The sequence below is a fragment of the Centroberyx gerrardi genome, chromosome 23 (assembly GCF_048128805.1).
Source record: "Centroberyx gerrardi isolate f3 chromosome 23, fCenGer3.hap1.cur.20231027, whole genome shotgun sequence".
In the NCBI taxonomy this organism is placed as follows: Eukaryota; Metazoa; Chordata; class Actinopteri; order Beryciformes; family Berycidae; genus Centroberyx; species Centroberyx gerrardi.
This window is the reverse complement of record NC_136019.1, coordinates 13,110,544-13,131,826: the sequence shown is the minus strand read 5'-3', so window position 1 is coordinate 13,131,826 and position 21,283 is coordinate 13,110,544. Positions and strand designations below refer to the sequence as shown.

Below are 21,283 nucleotides of genomic sequence, written 5' to 3'. Positions count from 1 at the left end.
TGCTATCAAATTGGCAGCACTGTGACTGAAAGCATGTGTAGGCTACAGTGTCCCAAAACTTACAGTAGCTGCATGACCATCTCAGTACAGTGTGCTAGAAATGAGGTTCTCTTTTGTAAGCGTGGTTGGAAAGTGCAAAGGGAAGGTGAAAACGCCTCACCTCTGTCTGCACCATAGCTGGTCTCTGTGTCCGTAGCATTTTCACCGTCTGAAAGATGTCTACTACGCCCTCGTATCTCATTCGTTCCAAGACAATGCTGAGAGTGATGAAAACTCCGGTTCTACCAACACCCGCACTGTGGGAAAGAGACCAAAGAGGCAAAAAGGTCAACTCTGAGTCCAGAGAAACTAAATATAAGATACAAAAAAGATACAATTTTCTTCTTAACCAAGATAATGTACCACTATGGCAGCGTAGGTTGCTGTGGTATGTTAGTTCAGTGTTTCTCTTGGTAGCATCCATGTTTCTTTTGCATGTGAATCTGATACAAAACTCCACGTGATGGTTGGTGGATTTTTGTGGGTCAGATGAAGGGGCTTACTCTGCTTTCAAACCAAGGTCTTACCTACAGTGGACCGAGATAGGCCCATCTTGGCCAAACTGCTCTTTCGTTTTATGAACTTGGCCGATGAAATCAATGAAGCCCTCTCCCGATTTTGGCACTCCTTGCTCAGGCCAGTCTGTGAACTGAAACTGCCTTACTGTCCGTGACTGTCCGTCCTGGAAAAAGGGGAAAAGAGAGAAAGAATGTACAGAGCCTGCTTTCTCAAACGGAACATAGCACGGAAATATGGAAAAATGGCAAGGAGAAGCTGATGAAGTGAAACAAGGAAGCCAATCTGAAGTGTTTCACAGACAGCCAGCCCATGACAGTTCATTCCATGACCATCTCCACCATAATGGCACAGGCGTTTGTGGGTTTTCCAGTTGAAGATAGGAGTGTTTAAAGAATCAGGGAGCATGGAGTCCCAGTTTAAAGCATCAAAAAAGGGGTCTGTTACTAAAGATACCTGTCATTTCACCTGGATGTATTAAACATGAACACTAAAGATGCTAATTCCTTTGATGTGCTACACTTGGCGGGGCGCTTGGAGAGTCGTCTTTGAGGGTGCGCATTACTTAAGTGATATTGTATCCCCTTGATAAGGAAAGCAATCCCATTGAGGAGCCAGTGTAACATACACTACAAAGGAGGAAGCCTGCACCATTTATCTGTGTAAGCCTTTGATGGAATTAAAAACTCTGGCAGCTCAGTGCTGCCGGCGCCGCATTTGTTTTTACACACTGACACGTGTCGTCATTCCAACAAATATATATTTATACCGATATTAAACCCAAGACCGTAGTTTGGTAATAACAAATATTTGATGCCAACATTTTGGGTTGACAACACAAACTCTGGTCAGAGGGCGCTTGCCAACCAGCGCTTTCAACGCCGTCACTCAAAGCTGCTCTCTTAGCCATTAAAATCAAACGGTTGAGAAAGTACATTGCGGGATGCCAAAGATTCAAATAATCAGCTGGATGAACAGTAACTCAATCGCAACTTAAAAGGAAGACATATTTATCCACTTGACTGATGTCCAAACTGTAAACAATGGAACAGAAGTTTTTTGCAGTGTCAAATTTCGATGTGTCAACTTTGTGCAATAGAAGCGTGTTGTGTGCTTACCCTGGCATCAGTCACTTTGAACTCTCTCAAGATATACTGGGGCATGTTATACTCGGCCATGGGGTCCACCACAAAGTACTGGTATCTGGCCGACCTCTCTGCTGGCCAGTACTGGTGGCATTTTTCCTGCAGGGAATGAAAAAAGAGAGCAAAGCAAAAATACCACAATGAGCCACAACATTCTCTTCATACACTAGCTTCATTGTGTTCATTCCCAGAAAGATTTCATCTATTCATACCGTTAGCGTTTACCGCTTGAAAACTTGAAGGATCATTGCTGATCGGCACTCTGTATTTCATGTACGGCTGTTTATTAACGTGCCTTTCCACTTCAGAACCCAGATAAAGGAGGTTAATGCGGCAAAACAAATGTGAAGAAGATAAGGCTAAGCGTACCCTGCCCATTTCTCTGAGCTTGGTGAGCATGACTACGATAGTAGAGTTGTGCTCCCAGAGCATCCTCCAGAAGTCCTCTGTGGTCTCTGCCAGTGGTCCCTGTGTGGCAATGTAGGCTTTCTGTTGCCTGTGGGGACGAAACAATCATAACATGAAAGGTTGTGATACCATCAGTATGGAAATGCATTTCAACTTTCACTCTGAGTGGTTTGAAAAGGAAATGAAGGTGATGTTGAAACAGCCACATTTGCGATGACTGACCAAAATATAGCAATAGCTGTTATCTAGTATAAATTTGCTGACTCTGCTCAGTTGGTATTGAATTCATCTTTAGAATATGGGTCTGTACAATATGGTGAGCCATTTGAAAGTCTGATGAGGTTGTGTAAGTCTGTTTTGTACCCATGTGCACCCAAGCAATGGGTGTCAGAGTACTTGAGCACTTACCTGTATCCATCAATGAAACTAGCATTGATGTAGTCAGAGCCCTCTACTCCTCGAATGGGCTGAAGACACACTCGTGTGGACTCATATGGCATTATGTTCACAAGGCGGTTCTTGAACTTGTTGCAGGGGAGATTGGCACTGATGAATCGTGATGTATGGGCTTTAGTGTTGGCTAAACGCTGCAGGAGAGAGAGAGAGAGAGAGAGAGAGAGAGAGAGAGAGAGAGAGAGAGAGAGAGAGAGAGAGAGAGAGAGAGAGAGAGAGAGAGAGAGAGAGAAAGAGACACCATTGAGCATATTGCTGTGAGGCAAGGATCACTGACATTCTGGTGTTGCTTTATTTCCCTTGTTTCTGGGTATGTTTGACACTACAGGTGGATTGTGCAAGATAAAGATGTGAGTACTATTAATAATCACATGCTATGAAACTGGGGGAAGACTCCAGAGGATTATGAGCATTTGCCTGCAAAACAATCTGTACATCGTAGGCGACGGAATCTATACTGTTTATGGCTCATACTGTACTATAGTTACATATTTCACATGAGCTTGAAGTATGGAAAGGGCACCGAAGCGATTACTGTTGCTGCATGGCTTCGGAGGTGGAAAAAAAATAGCATGTTGTGATGAAAAGAGGGGGAAATGGATGCCCGAACGAGCCTAGAGTGGACAGGAGTGCAGTGTAATCTAACCTGTTTATCATCTCTTAGTGGAATCAGCATCCATCACAGAGCAAGGGAGTAGGTGCGTGACAAGCAAGGCAATATCGTGCATGCAGCAGCAACGCAGACTGCAAAGGGCTGGACGGGGCTGGTGCGCCTCTCATTGTAAATGCAGAGTATATTGCTTAAGCCCCTCTGGCAAATGTCCGGGTCGTGGGGAAAACCTGTGTTTGGCGTTTTGTTGTAAACTAAGACCCGTTTTTCCCAAGGAGGGGAGCTAGGGGAAGGGGGAACGGGGGCATTTATCCCATGTTGGGTTACAAAGGGAAGTCAACTAACTGCAATAGGGAGGAAACCACAGGCCCCATGCAGTCTCGCAGGCCTAATGGGAACTGGAAATGTGTCCAGAAGTGGTACTGAGATTGGCCAATCAATGACACTGGGGCCTGGATGCGACTCTCCCTGTAAATTTTGATACATATGATAAATTGCTGCTGTAAAGCTTCACGTGCCAGTAGATGTAACTTGACATAAGACCATTTTTTTTTTTTTTTTTTCTGATTTGCTGTATTTTTTGTTTTTAATCACCATGCATCCCTTGACAGCTCTGAGTTTCATTTCATTTGGAACGGAGTGCTTTTTGAGAAGCAGTGAATGTCTTTTAATATTTCTTGTGCCCACTCAGAAAGAATATTTGCACAGAATTTTAACCGTAATTTGTTTGTTGTCTCTTTGGCTGCCCATTATTGCGCTATCATTGATGCGGGAATATTGGTCAGCTGCAAAATATTCATTGTGGTATCGCTTGTGGTCAGTTACATTTCCCTCAAGAAACTAGAGCTAAACACTATTTCAAATTCAATTGAGTAATCCTTGACCACAACTACAGTATTTTCCCTAATATAGTTTTGCTTCATTGAGCAGTTTGTACCTTGAACTCCAGTTCCATGCCGGTGACGTTCTCTCCACCCTCTATCTGCGTCAGTTTCTGGATGTAGGCGTATAGGTTCCTGGCGGGCACTTCGGTGGTGCCGCAGTTGACCGCCTCCTGGAGCGCGTCGTGGATGAAGACGTACTGGTCCTCTGTCTGCACCATGTAGTTGCGCTGGGCGCGCATTAGCGTCACGTGGCCGTAGATGTCTACGGTCTTCTCGTGCTTGATACGTTCCAGCATGGCATCAATCACGATGAAGCAACCTGTGCGTCCCACCCCAGCACTGTGGTCAAAACAAAGATGGAGAAGGAAAAATATTATTAGATGGTATTCTGAGTTGTAGCTGCAGACGCAAGACCTATATTATGTCCGATATCCAACTCACAAATATTGTGGATAGACTATTTTGCTCTCAGTACCCCTTGCATATCTGCAAAAACGCAAATCTAATAGTCTGACACTAACATGAGGATCTCCACTCATGTTTTAGCTTTCATCCTGTATCCTAACCGTTGCTAACGTGGCCCTTTATGTCTGTGTCAACCATAGATCTCTAACAGGACTCAATCTCCATTGATAGGAGTGAGCGGCAGTACAGTGGCAGGAGAGCTGTCCTCTTTCAGTATGTGCAGGGCCTGAGAAGCTCCCTCACTCCCGGGGAGGAGGCCAAGAGGTAAACCCTCTTTGCCAAGTTAGCCACTGTGGGGCTGACCATTTGGCTTTGAGTGTAATCAAATCTGAAGTGGCACTGTGCGGAGGAGAGGGCTTGGCGGTCGCGGTCCGCAGTGAGCTCACTGCTGGCTCTGCAATCCAATCTCCTCTCCTCTCCGCACCCCACCTGCGCTCTCCAACCCATCGGAGCTAATCACTTGCGCAACAGCAACATTTAGCCTTTATCTCCTAGCTTCAAAACGTGCCACTACAAGAAACGCACACACAAACGCGGGTACACATACACAATTTTAAGAGTGTGAGTTTTGAGGTCCTCGATGAATGTGCCGGGCAACTTCTGAGAACAGCAGCTGACTTCAATTAACGCCATTAGATTAGCACCCAAATGGCATAAGGGCTTTAGAGGAGGCGCTGAAAAGCAGGTCTCTTCATTAAGATTCCCTTTGGCCCGTTTTTACATTAGCGCGTAAAAAATGTGCAAGTGGAAAAAAAAAAGCACTCTGACAAAGAGAGAAAATGTTTCACTGTTTCTCTTTGACCTATCCTTGCAGGTCAGATTGAGACACATGCTGCATAAATGTACCCCCCACGTGCAGACTGCTGACAATTTAAAAACGCTCGCCCCGGCACAATGCGTGTTTTAATAGCGCACGCCTCGACACGGAGGAGCCTTTCTGACGACAGTTTATTTACTGTCGGGCGACATGGTAGTGTTAAATCCCGTTCGTTAACTCTCCTCCACCTCTCTCAAAGCAGAGCATTGACAAGACAAGTCCTTGCACTCGGCACTCTAAAGTAAATAGGTTATTCAATCCATTAAGCTGACATGCCTACGAGGTGTGAGCCACGCTCTTGTGCCTCCTCCTTCTGATGGAGCATTTGTTTTTCATTTGTTCTGAGGAAGGGAAAAAAAAAAAAAAAAGGGTTGAGCAGGAAAACTCAAGAGGGAGTAAAGTTAGTCCCCGGGGGCCAAGTCTGGTTAATGTGCCATGTTGCAGTGGAACTGTGCTGCGAATGGAATAAAGACACGTATGGGAGTCATTGGCTTTAACAAATGATCTGATGATCACTTTCAAAATGGTTGACGTCGGCTGAATTATTCTCTCCTTTTTACAAAACTCTTTTTCACAGCTCTAGGGCAATTACAAAATGTATGTGTGTGTGTGTGTGTGAGCGCATGTGAGTGAGACAGAGAGAGAGAGAATCAGACTGCAAAATATGTGTGTGAAATCGTCTCAGGGATATTTGGAGAATGAATCACTTCCAGGTCTGAGAACACCTCAGCCCTTCGGGAGTGGGGTGGGGGTGGGGGTGGGGGGGCGGGTGGGGAAATGCAGAAACTGGAAGAGATTTCTCCCTCAACCCCAGCTGTTTCCAATCCGAAACCGTTTTACAGTCCAGACCTGAATGTGGGAGAGTGATGACCTGCGAGAGAGTAAGTGACAGAGTGACAGCGCTGAGCTAGAGAGATGGAGGCGGAGGAAGACGTGGATGAGGGGGATGAGGGGGAGAAGGAGGAGGAAGGTGGGAGTTGTTGTTATGCAGGAGGTGACGCTGCCAGTCGTCTCGAAGTTGTCTAGGTGTCTAGCCAGTTTTCTAAAGGACTAAGAAATGGTTAACCACTATTTTCTCTTAAACCCAAGATATGGATATGCCGTGTGTGTGTAATATTCATTTATCGACAAGTGGTGGTTGTGGCGATGGGGGGGGGGGGGGGGGGGGGGGCTGAAAGCATCGGTACATTTGGCAGTTGAAGGGGAGCTGGCGGACTGACTGCACTAATGACCTGACACTGGCTTTTCAGCGAGCCAAGGCCAGCTGCTTTGGACGTCGACAGACATAAGTGTCAGACTAACATGCTCTGTCGGAGTTTAGGGAATAGGGGTTTGGGAGAGAGGAGTGCAGTGTAAAATACAGCTGCAATGGGCCCAGAGAAGATAAAGCCCGAGCAGCAGTAAAAGCAATTACATATGTATTGTTACCAAATCTCTTTCTGTCAGCTAACCTGTCAAGTCACCATTTCCCTACATTGCCCATTAAACACACTCTCGCAAACTTCCAAACTGTGTACGTAAAAATTCACCGGGGTCACTGCAGTAAATGTTAATGAAGTCTGTAGTCATTTTATTGAGTGTATGAATACTTTCCAGTATATGGATACAATAAATTTTGAAATAATCACATAATCCTTTTCAACTTGTGACTATGGACTTTTCCTAAAAGTGGAAGTGGTATGATACTGGATCTATTTGTATTTGTATGTTTTCTGCTTTATTTTTGTTGTACCCTTGCCATTACACAGCATGCTGGTAAAACTGCACTAATATATTGTACTACTGGAAGTTGAAACTCAAAGAATCATAGCAAAAATGAGGTACAAGGAAGCAGTTAAAGTATAAAAAAAATCTGACTGGTTGCAGGCTTCCTCTAAATATTACAACCCCCCACATCATTACAAACCCCCTGTCTTGCCCAACATGTTTGAAATTCTAAAAAGTTAAATTCATTATCACCATGTTAAGGCTTTAGGATTTAATACAAGAAGAAAACAAAATAAAACTGAGGACGCAAATTGTACTAAATGGGAATCAGAATAAAAATCAGCACATTGTTTTTGCACAACTTTTTCACCGTTTTTTTGAGAGAAAAAAAAAAAGCAAACAAAAAAAACTATTGACTCGTGTCAGTTGAACCCCCTTTGAAGCTATGGGAGCGTGCTATCAAAAGTTTCCCTTTTGAGTCGCATGGAGAGGCCAGTGATCTCCATGACATTCAATCATGTCCTTTTCACTTCCTCTGTGCACTCATAACGCCTGGGTAGCCCTGCTTCCAAAAGGACAAAACAGTCCCTGACCTGTGGGTTAGTGAGAACAGCATGGAACTGGGGGGAGCGAGAAACGCGGTACACTTCTCCTGGGAGGCGGACTTTTCACGAGACGCGCCGTGAAAAGATGACCTCACCTTGTGAAAAGCGTTGGCTCTGCAGTGAGAGCACATGAATGCGTTTTTATTAACGTCCCTCCTCGCCGCTCTGAGAAACGTGGCCACCCGCTGAAGCCATGTTTGGCAATGTTCTTTAAGCATGTGCAACATAAAATGATCTGTCTGTCGAAGCATGGGATGTAGTTTGTGCGTATCTAGTTCTATGAGAGAATTCCTTTGCCCCGTTTTAAGTTCATTGTTAATTTTTTTGGCACTGTGTGAATGCAAGATTGCTCCCCGGATGATAATGAATCTTGTGTCTTTGAAGAAAAATAGAAATATTTGTTAGTCATTTGATAGGATGGGGAAAATGTACTCTTATACTTGTACTAGAAAAGTTCCATAGGGAACTTTTTGCATGAAATACAAAGCCTTCTGTGCTTCATGATGAAGGCTGTAGAGGTTAGATATTAGCATGAGGTGGCCATGTCACACTAGCTAATGTCTGTGTCCTTTCTGCTCTAAAAAAAATGATTTCCATGAGTAACAAATGGTTAAACTCGTATTTCTCTTAAACGTCTTAAACGTAAGGCGTGGATATGCAATGTTGTGTAATATTCTACTGGATCGTTACAGTCCTCCACTGAGTGTGACAGAAACGCAAATAATGGAGAGAGATTATGCAATCAGGACAATGGTGGAGATTGCTGCTCTTTGGATGACAGAGGTGTCACATGTGGACGCCCCTCTGGTGTCCTGTTCTTAATGTGCACTCTCTGAACATCTATAAATTGGGGTCTCTGTCTTGTGGTGTGACAACAAAGCAGCTAGATCAATAGCACTCGAGACGGGGCCCACTTTTGTCCAACAACGGCAATTTAATTCTGCTCTCTTGACTCTGGGGGGCATTAGAGATAAAATGATTGTGTGGGTACATCTGAGGGTGCGAGTCCGCGCGTCTCACTTGAAGTCTGTCAAGAGATAATGACAGTGTTGATACGTGAGCATGTTTCTGAGTGAGTGTGAGCGGATTGCAGAGAACGGGCATTACTGTATGTATCTTTAAAAAAAAAAGAAAAAAAAAGATGCAAGTTCTAACGCTCGCACCTCAAAAGCTACCAACTGCACTCGTATACAAACAAATCCCCTGATTGCTCATTTGGCCAGTTATGTCCTTTGCATAGATCCTTTCAACAATTACATGGTAAGCCGTTATGTTCACTGCACCTCCCGGTTTTCTGACGACAATAGCCTGACTGACTAATTAATCAACCGCTCAAGAGACTGTACCATGCAGTTAATTATGTGCAGCGAAAATCTTTTTTTTTTCCTTTCGCTTTTATTTAGGCTTGTTTGTGTGTGCATAAACAACAGTCTCAGCAAAACAGAGATTGAGGAAATGTTCTGGGCTCGCTATTTAACGAATTCCTTTGCTGTAGAGAAAATATATATAATGAAAACCTTTCTTGCCACAAAACACCCCTAACAATTTCGCTCTCGGTACACAAGTATAAAAGCTGGCTCTATTTAAAATGGTGGTCAAACATGAAGTGTGGAGAGCGGGAGTGCCTCTGTAAGGATTTGAAGCTTGGCAGTGGCTCCATCTGATAGGGAGCCAGAGGAATTAAAAACTCCCATCTGCAGAGTGACATTAATTCCTGCATTCTGCTTCGTCGTAAAAAGTCAGGATTTTCAATTTGAACTGATTCGGCAACTAGCTCTAATTAACTTCAGCATGTGGTAATTCTAATTCTTCAGTAATCCCCCTTCCTTTTTTGTCAGTTTCTGACACAAGTTTGTATCTAGTACACTCGCTATCTCTGTTTCTTCATTTTCACTGTCTGCGTCTCTCTTCCTCTCCGTCGCTGGCTTTCTCTGTGCAGAGCCTCTGATGACTTCCCGACTTGAGAGGAGCCAGAAGTCCGTGTAGCGTCTATCTTTGTGCCTCTCTGCTGGGAGTCTGGCCGCTTATGTCGCCGAGGAAAGTGAAGTTGGCGCTTTATTTGTTTCAGACGCAATAACCCCAGGGATAAGCCAAGGACTTGTGGGCCGCTGATGTGCGACATGTTAGTGCTGCAGCGAGGGAGACGACAGGTCCGCGTGCGTTTGTGTGTCAGTGTGGGAGGAGATGTTTAAGTTTGCTGAGGGCAATGACACTGGTAATCTTTGTGCTCTGTTGTTGCAAACACCTTCCGATTGAAAGTACCGCCCTTGAAAGCTAGTAGGATGATTCCCTTTGGCTTACAGTGGGCTGCAGTCGGCTTGAGATATCAAATGCTCTCCTCCATCACACCTTTTTTCTCCGCATTCTCAAGTGTTTACCTAAGTCTCCTTTTCTTCCTATTCATGCCTGTTTTTTTTCTCTTTTTCTGAAAGTTGTGTCTTATATATTCATATATTCATTACGGTAAATGGGGAGAAAAAAATCAGTTTGATGCCTCAGGACGTTGTTGTTAGCCGCACCTACATGGAGTGAGAAACCTTCTTGTTGCCTACCTGCAGTGTACCACCATGGGCCCTGCGTCTGGAGGATTGCAGGCTTTCACCCGCCTCAGGAAGGCCAGGAACGGAGTAGGGTGCTCAGGCACCCCGTGGTCCGGCCAGGCCGTGAACTGGAACTGCCTCACCTCTCTCTTCTCGCTGGAGCCATTCTGAATGTGGAGATGGAGAAAGGTTGGTGAGTGGAGATGCATCGCTCATACCGTACACGTCAGATATCGGACAGTACTTGATAGGTCTGAGTAATTAGGAAAACAGCACCCAGAGTCCTCTTACTTTATAAAGTGCAAACGTCCTGACGCAGTATGTGGCCAGCTCTACTGTGTCCAGCAGCGTCACTTGGATGAGACCGTACGTCTCTGTCCCTCTTGTGGGCCAGTACTGGTCACATTTCACCTGCAATGGAGAGAAAAATCATATTAGACAAGGTCAGGATTGGGAGATAAGAAAACTCTCTGTCCTCTAGTTACACAAAATTAGTCCTAATGCGTATTATTGGCACATTTAACACATTTCTGGTAAAGCAAGTACAAATACTGGGACAATAAATGAACACAATTTGCCCATTTCTGCTGACTAGGTGTGATTTCACAATCAAGGAAATGGCCTGAGATATTTGGATGGAGCAGACAGTGCTATTTATTGCTCTGACAGGCTCTATAATTACAAACGTAACCACAGTTTCCAATCATATTACAGGCTCAGGTTTATTATGATTATACAGCTTTGTTGCCCAGTGAACGGTCAATAAAACACTGTTCCATTACAGCATTATTGTTTAGCTGCCAAAGGGAAGCACTGTTAATGCTGGGGAGGAAATAACCGGGTTCCTATGCAGATGCTTTTCTTCGTATCGTCCGTTTGTCGTGCGCTGGATGTTTGCGTGAGAGCCGATGTGGTTTCAGGAATATGTTCAACACATTCCAAATGTCAGCATGCTAATCAGCGGCATCCTGTTGCGTGGCGCTCTGCGGCTGTCGAACAGTACGGCAACTGGACACCGGTCTGGAATACTCAAATATCCAACAAGTCTTCTATCCAATAATTTCATTTCCTGAGCAGCTGTTATAACATCGGCACCAGGAGCGATGAAGTGATTCGGAATAGCATTTACTTGCAGTCAATAGTCAAGCTCTGGATATGCAAAACACATAAAGACAGCTTGAGTGCTTCCCAGCGAATGATATGAGTGATCAATACGAAAGACAGGAGCTGTTAGTCGCAACAAAAGCACATTATGTACTCCAAATGTCAAACAACACAATTGTATTGTATTGGCGGGGGGGGGGGGGGGACTCTCTGTTTCTCAGAGAGTCTTTGTGTGTAGCCACAGAGCCAAGAGCTACATTCATGTCACACGGCATCTATTCTATGGAACCCACATCTGACGGTAAAGACTGAAGCTAATCATCGAATCATGCACTTTACAGAGTCTAGCATATTGCGAAACAGTCAAAGCAGTTTGTTTATTTGCTCTTCGGTTTGCAAGGACACTGAGTGAAAACTATTGTCTGAATTGAATCAGCATTATTCCTCTTTGGACTGTAACAAGCTCTTAGACAAGGCATACAATTGTGAAGGTAAGCAGCTTATGGAGACCATGCTTTCATGTGCTCAATCAAACATTGTAAGATGTGCCAGACAGATATTAAGTGCCTTCTGACCACGTCAAGCTTAAAGGAGTGGCAAGTGTAGACAGTTGGTCAATAAGCCTGTTGAGTACTGTCTTATGTTTTATGAGTGACTAATCCAGAGAACCTACGGTAAAGCAGTGCTGGGCTACTGACGTGAGCCATGCTGCTGATCAGTCATGACTAAAACAACAACAACAAAATAATGTTGTAAAGAAAGGAGTGAGTGTATGACATCTGTGGGCAACAGAATGCAACATGGCTTGCCTTGGAGAAGAAATATGAAGGCATCTGAAGAGGCACAGTGGGAACACACAACATACAAATAAAACAGGGTCACAGAAAAAAGAGATGAGGAGGAACATAAAACCTAATAATTGTGTCACTTAAGTGGATGAAAAGAGCTGGAAGAATCTAAAAGGCAGTTTTCAATTATGGATGAGCCAATGGCTTTATTTTAGACTTCTCAAAACTGTGTGAATATTTATATCTTGCAGGTTTGCTTGGACTATTAGATTCGTCTTGGTGCTGACAATACTAGAAAGTCATGGAAAAGGCGGTAACATAATAAATCATTACTGAAGCACTGATAGAAGGTCAGATCTCCATCCTCGTCATGATGTATGTCAATGATGCATGTTGGGATTTAGGATTTATACAGTCCTAGGCTCAACCATTAAGACAAATTTACCTCACTGAACTATTTTTGAGGGTAAAAAGTTTTTCTAACCCCATGAGTTTAACCCTGTGATTTAATATAAATGCAACTCTTGAGGGAACCTGAGCGCAATATATGACTGTATTCACACTGCTGTCTCTTACCCTGGACCTCTCCTCCAGTTTGGTCATCATGACGATGTTGGCGCTCCTCTGCTCCCAGATCATCCTCCAGAAGTCGCCAAATGTCTCTGGCAGGGATCCCTGGGTGGCAATGTAGGCATTCTGCTTCCTGTAGCCATCAATGTAGTTGGCATTGATATAGTCACTTCCGGGGATGCCTGGGAAAGGAGACAAGGTGTGATGTGACTTGTCGAGCTGAGTCAGTATACAAAAGATTACAAAAAAAGTAGGACTGCTTTCCAACAGTCACTGATGTGTTGCAGAGGACAAAGAGACTGAGAAGGTGAGAGAGAGGGAGAGAGATAGAGAGATCTACAATAAAATGATTAACCTTGGTTGTTCAACACATGTACAAAAGCCAATAAGTGGCACTGAAACAGTGGCTTTTGCTGCTACTTAAATCAATGTAGTTTTCCATTCTATCCCACTGTTACTAGATGAGGTAAAGTCAGATTCTGCCCCACATAGGGTTCAGATTGGTTCAGGTTCAGGTCTTTCCTCAGTCTAGAATAGTCGGTGAAGCCAAGCTAGCCAGAAGCTTTCTTGCTTTTCTTCAACTTGTTTGTGATTTTTCTGTTGGGGCTTTAAACACAAAAATGGCAGAAAACTAGACGTAGTTGGGTCTTCCATTCAAAAAGGTTTCGTATTTGCTATCAACAATACATTTAAATCCATAGTTTATTTGTGTTTTTTTTCTCCCTATCTACAACAGACTTAAAGTCATAGATATAGCTTGGTCTATAAAAGTCTATCACCTCACATGGAGAAAAACAAACCAACAAAAAAAAACTAAAAATTGGCAAAACAATTTTCTCCCTCTACTTCGTGCTCCTCCTTCCCTTTGCTTATGTTAAATGAAAGGCACAGCAGCCTTTTCCAGTCCGGGGGAAAGAGACGGAGCTGACAGCTAGTCAATGCTTCAGGACTGGCAGTTTAGGGGCTCCGTGCACACATGGTCGACCAAGATAAGTCTCATCTGCATGGACGCCACGTCTCAGAGAATCCCCTCACTCCAATGGCTTCCTCTCTCCCCCTCCCCCAGACTCCCTTTAACTCCCAGGTAACTTATAAAACAGAAAAAAGAAAAGAAAATGGAATATGAACACATTCAAAACCCACCCACATTATTTTTTTTTTCAACTGTCGGCATGCCCTTTTCTTTTTGCTGCTGAAGGCGTCCATGCAGCCAGGCGGCTGTACATTTCCGTGATGGACAAGGGATAAATACAATTAAGCCCAGTCGCTTTTCAAATTGAAAGGCAAAAGCAAAAAAGAGACATTATTGTGGTTTAATGAGAACGAGGCGAGTTGTTTAATGCACATTTGCTAAATGGTTTTGCCTGCACACTTTCTGTCACTCAGGATTTGTATAAAATTCTACCATCTTTTTCCCCGTCAATATACTTATTAAGAAATAAACATTGCAACAATGTTATTCAGGACTCAATCCTCCTCACACAAAGCAGAGGAATCGTTCATAGGAATTGCAATTTTCTTGTCAGTGGGCATGCTTTCAGGGTGTGAGATTTAATGGTTTTTCAGTGTTAAGACAAAACATCTCTTGGACTTCAGTGGTCTGCATTTGCAAGCAGATGACCGTACTTCTTCTTTGTCAGCCACTACATAGTCTGCCTTACTGCCTTAAGGATTTATGAACGCAGCGTATCTTTCCAACAACTGGAAAATAATGAAACACTTGATTTAAAAGTCCCTCCCCCGACCCAAGCAAGGAAACAAAGCCATGTGCCCGGAAACTGAATAGATTGGATTTTGTTTTGATTTTCCTGAGCAGTGACCTCTTTGTGGCACAGCAGCCCAATGACTCAAGTTTGTCTGTTTCCAACGGTGTCTTGACTGAGTAAAAATAGGCTCATGACAGCTTCCACACTAAATATGGAACAACGGAAAACAGAGTGTGTTTTTTCTTTAATGTTCTGAAAACGTTCCGAAACTAAGGAGGGAATTTGGAGGGATCATGTTAACAGAAAAAATGTGCATAGTACTAATTGAAATTAGAAACAATTTGGCCACAATTTGGCCACATGAAGGATAGAGAAAAAGTTCGGGATTAACTTTAGATACCAGCTTAATCCTATGAAGCATATGTTTTTGTATGGCAACCAAGAGGTGCTGTGTCAGTTGCCAAAAGCAGAGCTAATTCAATGATGTCATGATTATTAAAGTCTGCACATCTACTTGAGCATCAGAGTGCCTGCTTCCCAGAGATTCTGCTGATCCATCCGCACATCAATAAATTCTGAAAGTGGCGGTCTTCAAGTTCTGATGTCAAATCCCAAGTCCCTTTTTTTTTTCCAAAGAACTCAATCAAAGTAAACAATAGAAGCATTGCTTGCCAACAGGCTTTGTTTAAGCTTTAGACGGGAAAGAAGAAGTCCCTCATGTCCCTCTGGCTGAGAACTGCTCACTTCCTACTGTACAAAGGCTCCAGTGTGGGCGTGCAGATGTGTTTATGTGCTTGGCTAATGGGGTCCATCAACACTCAGCTGTGTGCTGTTTCAGGGAGACTGCGAAGGGACTCGAAGTCTTTATCTGTCTGTTTTTGTCACATTAGCATCCATTTACTAGTTTGTTTATTTTCCTGTGCCCTCCATGGGAGCAGCTCAATGGAAATGGTTAATTTTCCTGTGCCCTCCATGGGAGCAGCTCAATGGAAATGGTTAATTAATGCCTGCGTGTGTGCATTTGTGTGTAATGCAATAAACTGGTAAAGGAGCCAGCACTAACTGGCTGGTTCAAAATGGCTATGCATCCCTCAGGAGCCGCAATGTACACTGTAACACTTGAACATGTCAATCCAGAATCCTTAAGTTACAGATGACATCTCGGACATCAAGAGTCAGAGAGATACAGTTAAAAGTTAATATTTATTTCACTTTCTCCTGTATCTCTCAACTATGTTTAAGTTGCCTCTCAGCATTTCGAGGGGAAAACTGACTATTTCTGAAGTCATCCTTTCGCTTGCAAGCACCTGGGACATAATAAGATGTTACAGTTCGACAAGGAAAGCAAATAAGCAGTCTGACAAGCTTGGCATTGACATTACAATTCAAAAGTACAGTACGGCTGTGCTCCTGAGGACTGGAAAACATGGCATGCTGGCTCTCTGTAGAATCAATACAGCGCTCGGGGGTGTTGACGGTGGTGGGCGGCGTACCGTCAATAGCAGAGAGCAGGACTCTGGAGTGGTCGTACGCGATCACGTTGGCATATCTGTTCTTTGGTTTGTTGACTTCCAGGTTGGAGTGCTCCCACGTGAACTGCTGTCCGGGATCAATGGACTGAAAAGAAAAAGAAAATGCATCATTATTACAATATTTTGCACTATTGGAACATTCTGTAATAGCTCATTGCTCATTGTATTTCATTCTATGGCAGTTGCCTATGAGCTATTCATACATGATCAGTATCAGGAGGCTTAGTGAAAGGTGCCTTTCACTACTGAGCTTAAATTGAATGCAAAATTTGGATCTATTACAGTTTGCTGATATTTAAATGCAGTTCTCCAAGAATCTGTACTTGAAACTCAAGGCCACACTTGGCTGTTTGCCTTCACGTCTATTTCAGACTTTTTTCCAGCGGCTGCAGGTCTATTTTGGCCATGGCTGCAAGTCAGGCGGTTTATAAACGTGAAAAGCTCTGTTAACTTTAGACACCCAGGTGCATAATTCCATCAGTCTCCGATAATATGTTCTTTCTGTCCCATAACACATTTTTGCATGTATGTACACTGATTGTACCTCTGCGAGTGGAGGAGGCCAAGGGACACATCCATTTTATAAACATGTCATGCATGCTGTATCATAATATTGATACAGTGCTACCATTTGAGCCTCCTCACATCTAGAGAGCAGTAAAGAAAGGTTCCAAATTATTGCTAAAATATTGCTCAACGTCTAGCCATCCAGCATGAAAGAGTTTGTCTAGCATGAAACTACAGTTTCCCCCAAGGCCAAATCATGTCAAATAACAGAGTAGCCATTTAAAGCAGACTATTTCCACCAAGTGAAGTGAATGAATACATATTATTTACAATAATTATGCTTCAAAGCTATTTCATAGCCAATTAAGGGCATGCATGCTCCTCTCTGACGAAATGCCGTCTTTAAAAGTTGGTTATCATATTACAGTGCAAAGTAGCTCTTAAGCTATCAGCGTTTCAGAGGAAAAGGTTTTGCATGAATGTAGCTGAAATGCTTTGTCATTCCTCTCATTACAAATCAAGAAATTATGTATGACTACATTTCTATGCTTGCATACAGTAATAACCAGTGGGTGTACACATTTTTTTACAAGAAATATGGATGTTCTTGAAATAAATTGTGACTAATATTTTCAGACTTAAATTCAAGCTATGTTTTGTACTTGATAAAGAAGTAAGGTTAAGGTTAACGCAAAAGTCAAGGTTCAAAGAAAATGATTAGTCTCTGACTGAAAGCTGATTTTTATTTGGTGAATTGACCAACTCAAAACTCAAATTTTTCTTCATTAATTTAAATAAAATGTATTCTGGCCTCTCAGTATCTTTAGAAAATGGGATGTCGACAGGCGCTGGAATCCAGCTCAACTCTTTTGGTCTGCAAATCTTAAATTAAAGGTGGCAGGGGACATGCAACAGCAGAAAATTTGACTCATAAGCTGCACCGGGGGAGAAAAAAACAATTGTGAAAATAAAGTAAACTCTTCTCTATCCACATTACTTTATGCTAAAGCAAGCATGCTTCATTTGCTGGCTTTGGCTATAGACACGAAACAGCCACTACATATCAGTGATAAGACATGAGAACATTTGAATTGTTCACAAAGGAAAAGCTTGTGTTTGATTGGTCATTTGAATAGTAGGAGTTTATGACACATACTAGACTAACACATTTGGGACCAATTCAACAGAATCAGCAATCCAAGTCCTCCTTCAGCTTTGTAAAGCAGGGATTGAGAATGGTCCCTGATCACAGATAAATGATCTATAAAACGTAATATCACAAGCGTGTAGAGGGAAAACACAAAGACATGAAAGATGGCATTCCATTTCACATTACAGTGAAAGTATTGTGCTCGTGCTTTTAATGGCTGGAGTCTACTTTTATGAGTTAAATTACGCTGTCCACTGGGGATATGACTAGTAGAAACCCAAGTGCAAAAGGACACACTGCAGAATTAAGACCTACATTTGGACAATAAGGATTCCCATGATACTTTTCTTACAAACTAATGACTTATTTATATGCTAGATAAAAATGTGAACACACTTTTATGACACTTCTAGGGGAATTGAAGGGAACAATAAATATATAAAAAATAAGCTTTATTATTCCTCTATAGACCAAGGTAATGATGGAAAAAGATCATACTTCACTATGACCATGGAGGGAAATACATTTACTGTGGACAAGAGCATATGAGCTCAATGTGAATGCAACAATACATCTCAGCACTGAGTTTCTTTATCGCCAGAAATCACCCAAAAAGCAATATGTGGGAGGACAAACCTTTGGCTAAGCCTGATATTTTATCAAAATATGTTGAAACAGTGGGTTGCAACGCTGTTCATAATAAAAACCTTCGTTTCATTGTGCTCTCAAAATTGCTCTCAATTGAAATTCAATGTACTTAAGCTGCAATAATGATTGGGCAGCTTGGCGGGCGCCCATACGGTGACCTCATGGATTCTGGAGCAGTGGCAGGACCCGCGGAGAGAAATGGGCACAGAGAGGGTGACTGCTTCTATCCCACACAATGCCCCTGAAAGGACCTGCTGCTGGCTCAATTTTTCAGGCTTCGCTGATGCAAACACAAGTTCATCTACAGTGCACGGCCAAAATAAAACACATTGTCTGCCTACTGTCAAGGGTTTTTGAGGGTAGTTGTGCATTTCCCGACATGTTTTGGTCCATCCATTCCTTAGTAGTTAGCAGTAGATCTCGTCACTGCTTAACAGAAAGTTGCTTAGGGATCACCTTCATCCCATGATGCATTTCTATTCTGAGAGTGAGAATATCATCAAATGGTTAGACCAGCATGGTGATGATGTCAATAAATCACCAGTGTCCAGTAGTGAACTGACCACACCCATCTACTAAGCATTACATTCTCATTTGGAAACTATTTTAAATCTCTCTATATATACTAGTGGATTGATGTCATGTCACTTATAAGCTCTTCTGGCGAGTCGCTGCAGCTCAACACCTGATTTGATGCTGCTGTGATTGCGAGATAACATATCAGATGCAATTTTAAAATCCTCTGCTGGTAGATTCATTTTGACATATACTTCATCTGTTGATAGGCAGAGGCCAGTTGTTCAAACCGCATCTTGCAGCTTGGTTTTCAGTGCATAGTCATCACAGATGCTGCTATTAGGAAAGATGGATGAAGATGATGATCATTTTAGAAATATTATGATATTCATGATAGATGTGTCCTTTATTTTGACCAAACCCTGCATTTCTATTTACTACCAGCATGCTCTACACTGAATCCCCTCTGCTTTGGGAGAGCTATGGTTATGTAAGAGCAATTTATTACATTTGTCATGTATTTAATTCTGGGTTAAAGAGTGATTGTGATGAGCAATGAGTGAGAAGGAGGATAAAACAATAGGAACTTTTGTTTTGATTAGCGGAGGCCCAAGTAATCAGTCAAGGCACTACAGGCTCTCATCACAATGCTCTCTTGATGAAATCATGGAAATGGGATTATGTTCTTCCTAATGTACCGCAGACTAGCCCATATCCACCTCATGTAGGAACAGAGACTTTGCCAACAAATCCCGGCTTGAGTGTTGCCTCGGCTAATAAGATTACGGCACATTGTTGAAATGGTGACCTTTTCCAAGCAGCCAAATTAAATACTAAAATGATTGTCACTCAGATATGCTCTGTACATGCAGGTTTTTCCGTTTGCTGTGGCTGTCAAAATGTTCCATTTTCACTTTGTTAAGTCAAATTGACTGATATGAGATCTGTGGGTAAGTCTGGTGAACAGATTCTCCATGAGAGTAGAGCATAACCCCCCTATCCCGCTCCCACCCACCAAAGCCAGCTGCCACATGACAGCGGCATGCTTGAGCTGCAGTGCGGTTAGCATGGGTGTGTAATGATAGGATTAATGCTTCCAGGAAAATATCATTAAATGGCGAGACTGTGGGCTTTGCCCACTACACCAAATAGTGACAGAGATTTGAGATGGCATCTCATGTCTCATGTCAGCATCTGGTACATGCTCCTATATTGTTGGAAGAGACATACAAAGAGCGGACTTCATATCGGATGAGAGTATTATAGTCTCTGGAACAATCTAAAAAAATAAAAAATAAAAATACTTTGATAATGTTCATGGTAAATGGCTGACAGAGGAAAGCCTGAAGCTCCGTCTCTCTATTTTGAGTCACACCACTATTACCACCACAGTGTCCAAAATTGCTTAATCAATCAAACAGTGGGACTTTGTTGGCACTCATCATTACCTCATATTCCTGTGAAAACTTTAGGTTGTCGTTGGCTTTCAGGCGCTCCAGGTGATCTGCCAGGTCCATGATTGGGATCGGAGGGTGGCTAGCCATGCCTGTCAATCAGATGAACAGGAGGTCAGTCACCAGGGGGGCGAGAGGGCATCACCCGAGCACAAGCCAACAGTGAATCATTAGATAAGCAGCATGTGTGTGTAACAGGGGGATGGAAAAGTGGATCTTGTTAGGCTAGTTTGTTCACTCAAAGCAGCGGGCATGCTCATAAAGAGGATATGAACACAGAAGCCAATGAGAAGTCATCGAGCACACTTGCCCCACTGGGACTCTCCCTATTGTGAGAGAAGAATGTTATTCACACTGAAAGCTGCGGCGGATAGTTAGCGTGACACTAAGACACAAACAAACAAAGACACAAACAAACATACAAAAAAAACAAAAAACAATCAAAAAGTTAGGCCAGATGTTGACGTCTGCTTTGAGTGATGACATATTATCAGGCTGTCATTTCAAACTCCGCCTCCTGTGATGACATAGCAGTAACACCGAGTGGATTAGATGGGGGTGGGAATACAAGGCTATGCAGAAAAAGGAAAAGAGGGGAAATAAAAGCTAAAAAAAAACAAAAAAACAAAACGAAATCATGTCAAATGCGTAAACGAGACCAACTAACTTGACGAATGGAGGTTACTGGGGTAACCGGGCGCACCTGAACCTGTGGAGGAAACGGCGGTGTAAATAAATAGGTCGCAGACGTCATAGCAATGTGATGGCTATATTTTCTTTCCAAACAGAGGGCAGAAATTGAAACGTGACAAGAACTAGTTATTGAATGACTACGTGTAAATGTGACATCAGTTAGTAACATACAAATCAACATGCTAGAAGCTTGTCTATGCCACCATGCTTATTTCATAGGAGAACAGAAAGCATACAGTCAATTAAAAAAAAACAACCCAGCAGCGTAGATAGAGTATTCTGAGACACTACAGACCAAAGTTGAGCAACCATAGGATATTATTTGACATTCATTTCAGCTGAAAACGCTGACCAGATAATATACTGCTTGCAAAGTCTGCAGCACAAAGTTCCAGCCTGCATTTAAGTTTGCTTGACTTTGACGAT

The 21,283-nt window shown here is 42.8% G+C and overlaps 1 protein-coding gene across 1 annotated transcript in view; it reads right to left on the bottom strand.

Moving 5' to 3' along the window:
• LOC139914456 (receptor-type tyrosine-protein phosphatase delta-like) overlaps positions 1-21,283 on the bottom strand; it is a 192,683-nt gene that overhangs the window by 3,671 nt on the left and 167,729 nt on the right. Inside the window, exons 23-34 of the mRNA XM_078291873.1 lie at positions 20,832-20,873; positions 20,159-20,256; positions 15,851-15,974; positions 12,658-12,833; positions 10,481-10,600; positions 10,202-10,356; positions 4,109-4,394; positions 2,517-2,695; positions 2,070-2,196; positions 1,674-1,799; positions 567-721; positions 161-296 (exon numbers count right to left, since the gene is read on the bottom strand). Coding sequence (XP_078147999.1) covers positions 161-296; positions 567-721; positions 1,674-1,799; positions 2,070-2,196; positions 2,517-2,695; positions 4,109-4,394; positions 10,202-10,356; positions 10,481-10,600; positions 12,658-12,833; positions 15,851-15,974; positions 20,159-20,256; positions 20,832-20,873 — 1,724 coding nt within the window. The remainder of the gene's footprint in view (positions 1-160; positions 297-566; positions 722-1,673; positions 1,800-2,069; positions 2,197-2,516; positions 2,696-4,108; positions 4,395-10,201; positions 10,357-10,480; positions 10,601-12,657; positions 12,834-15,850; positions 15,975-20,158; positions 20,257-20,831; positions 20,874-21,283) is intronic.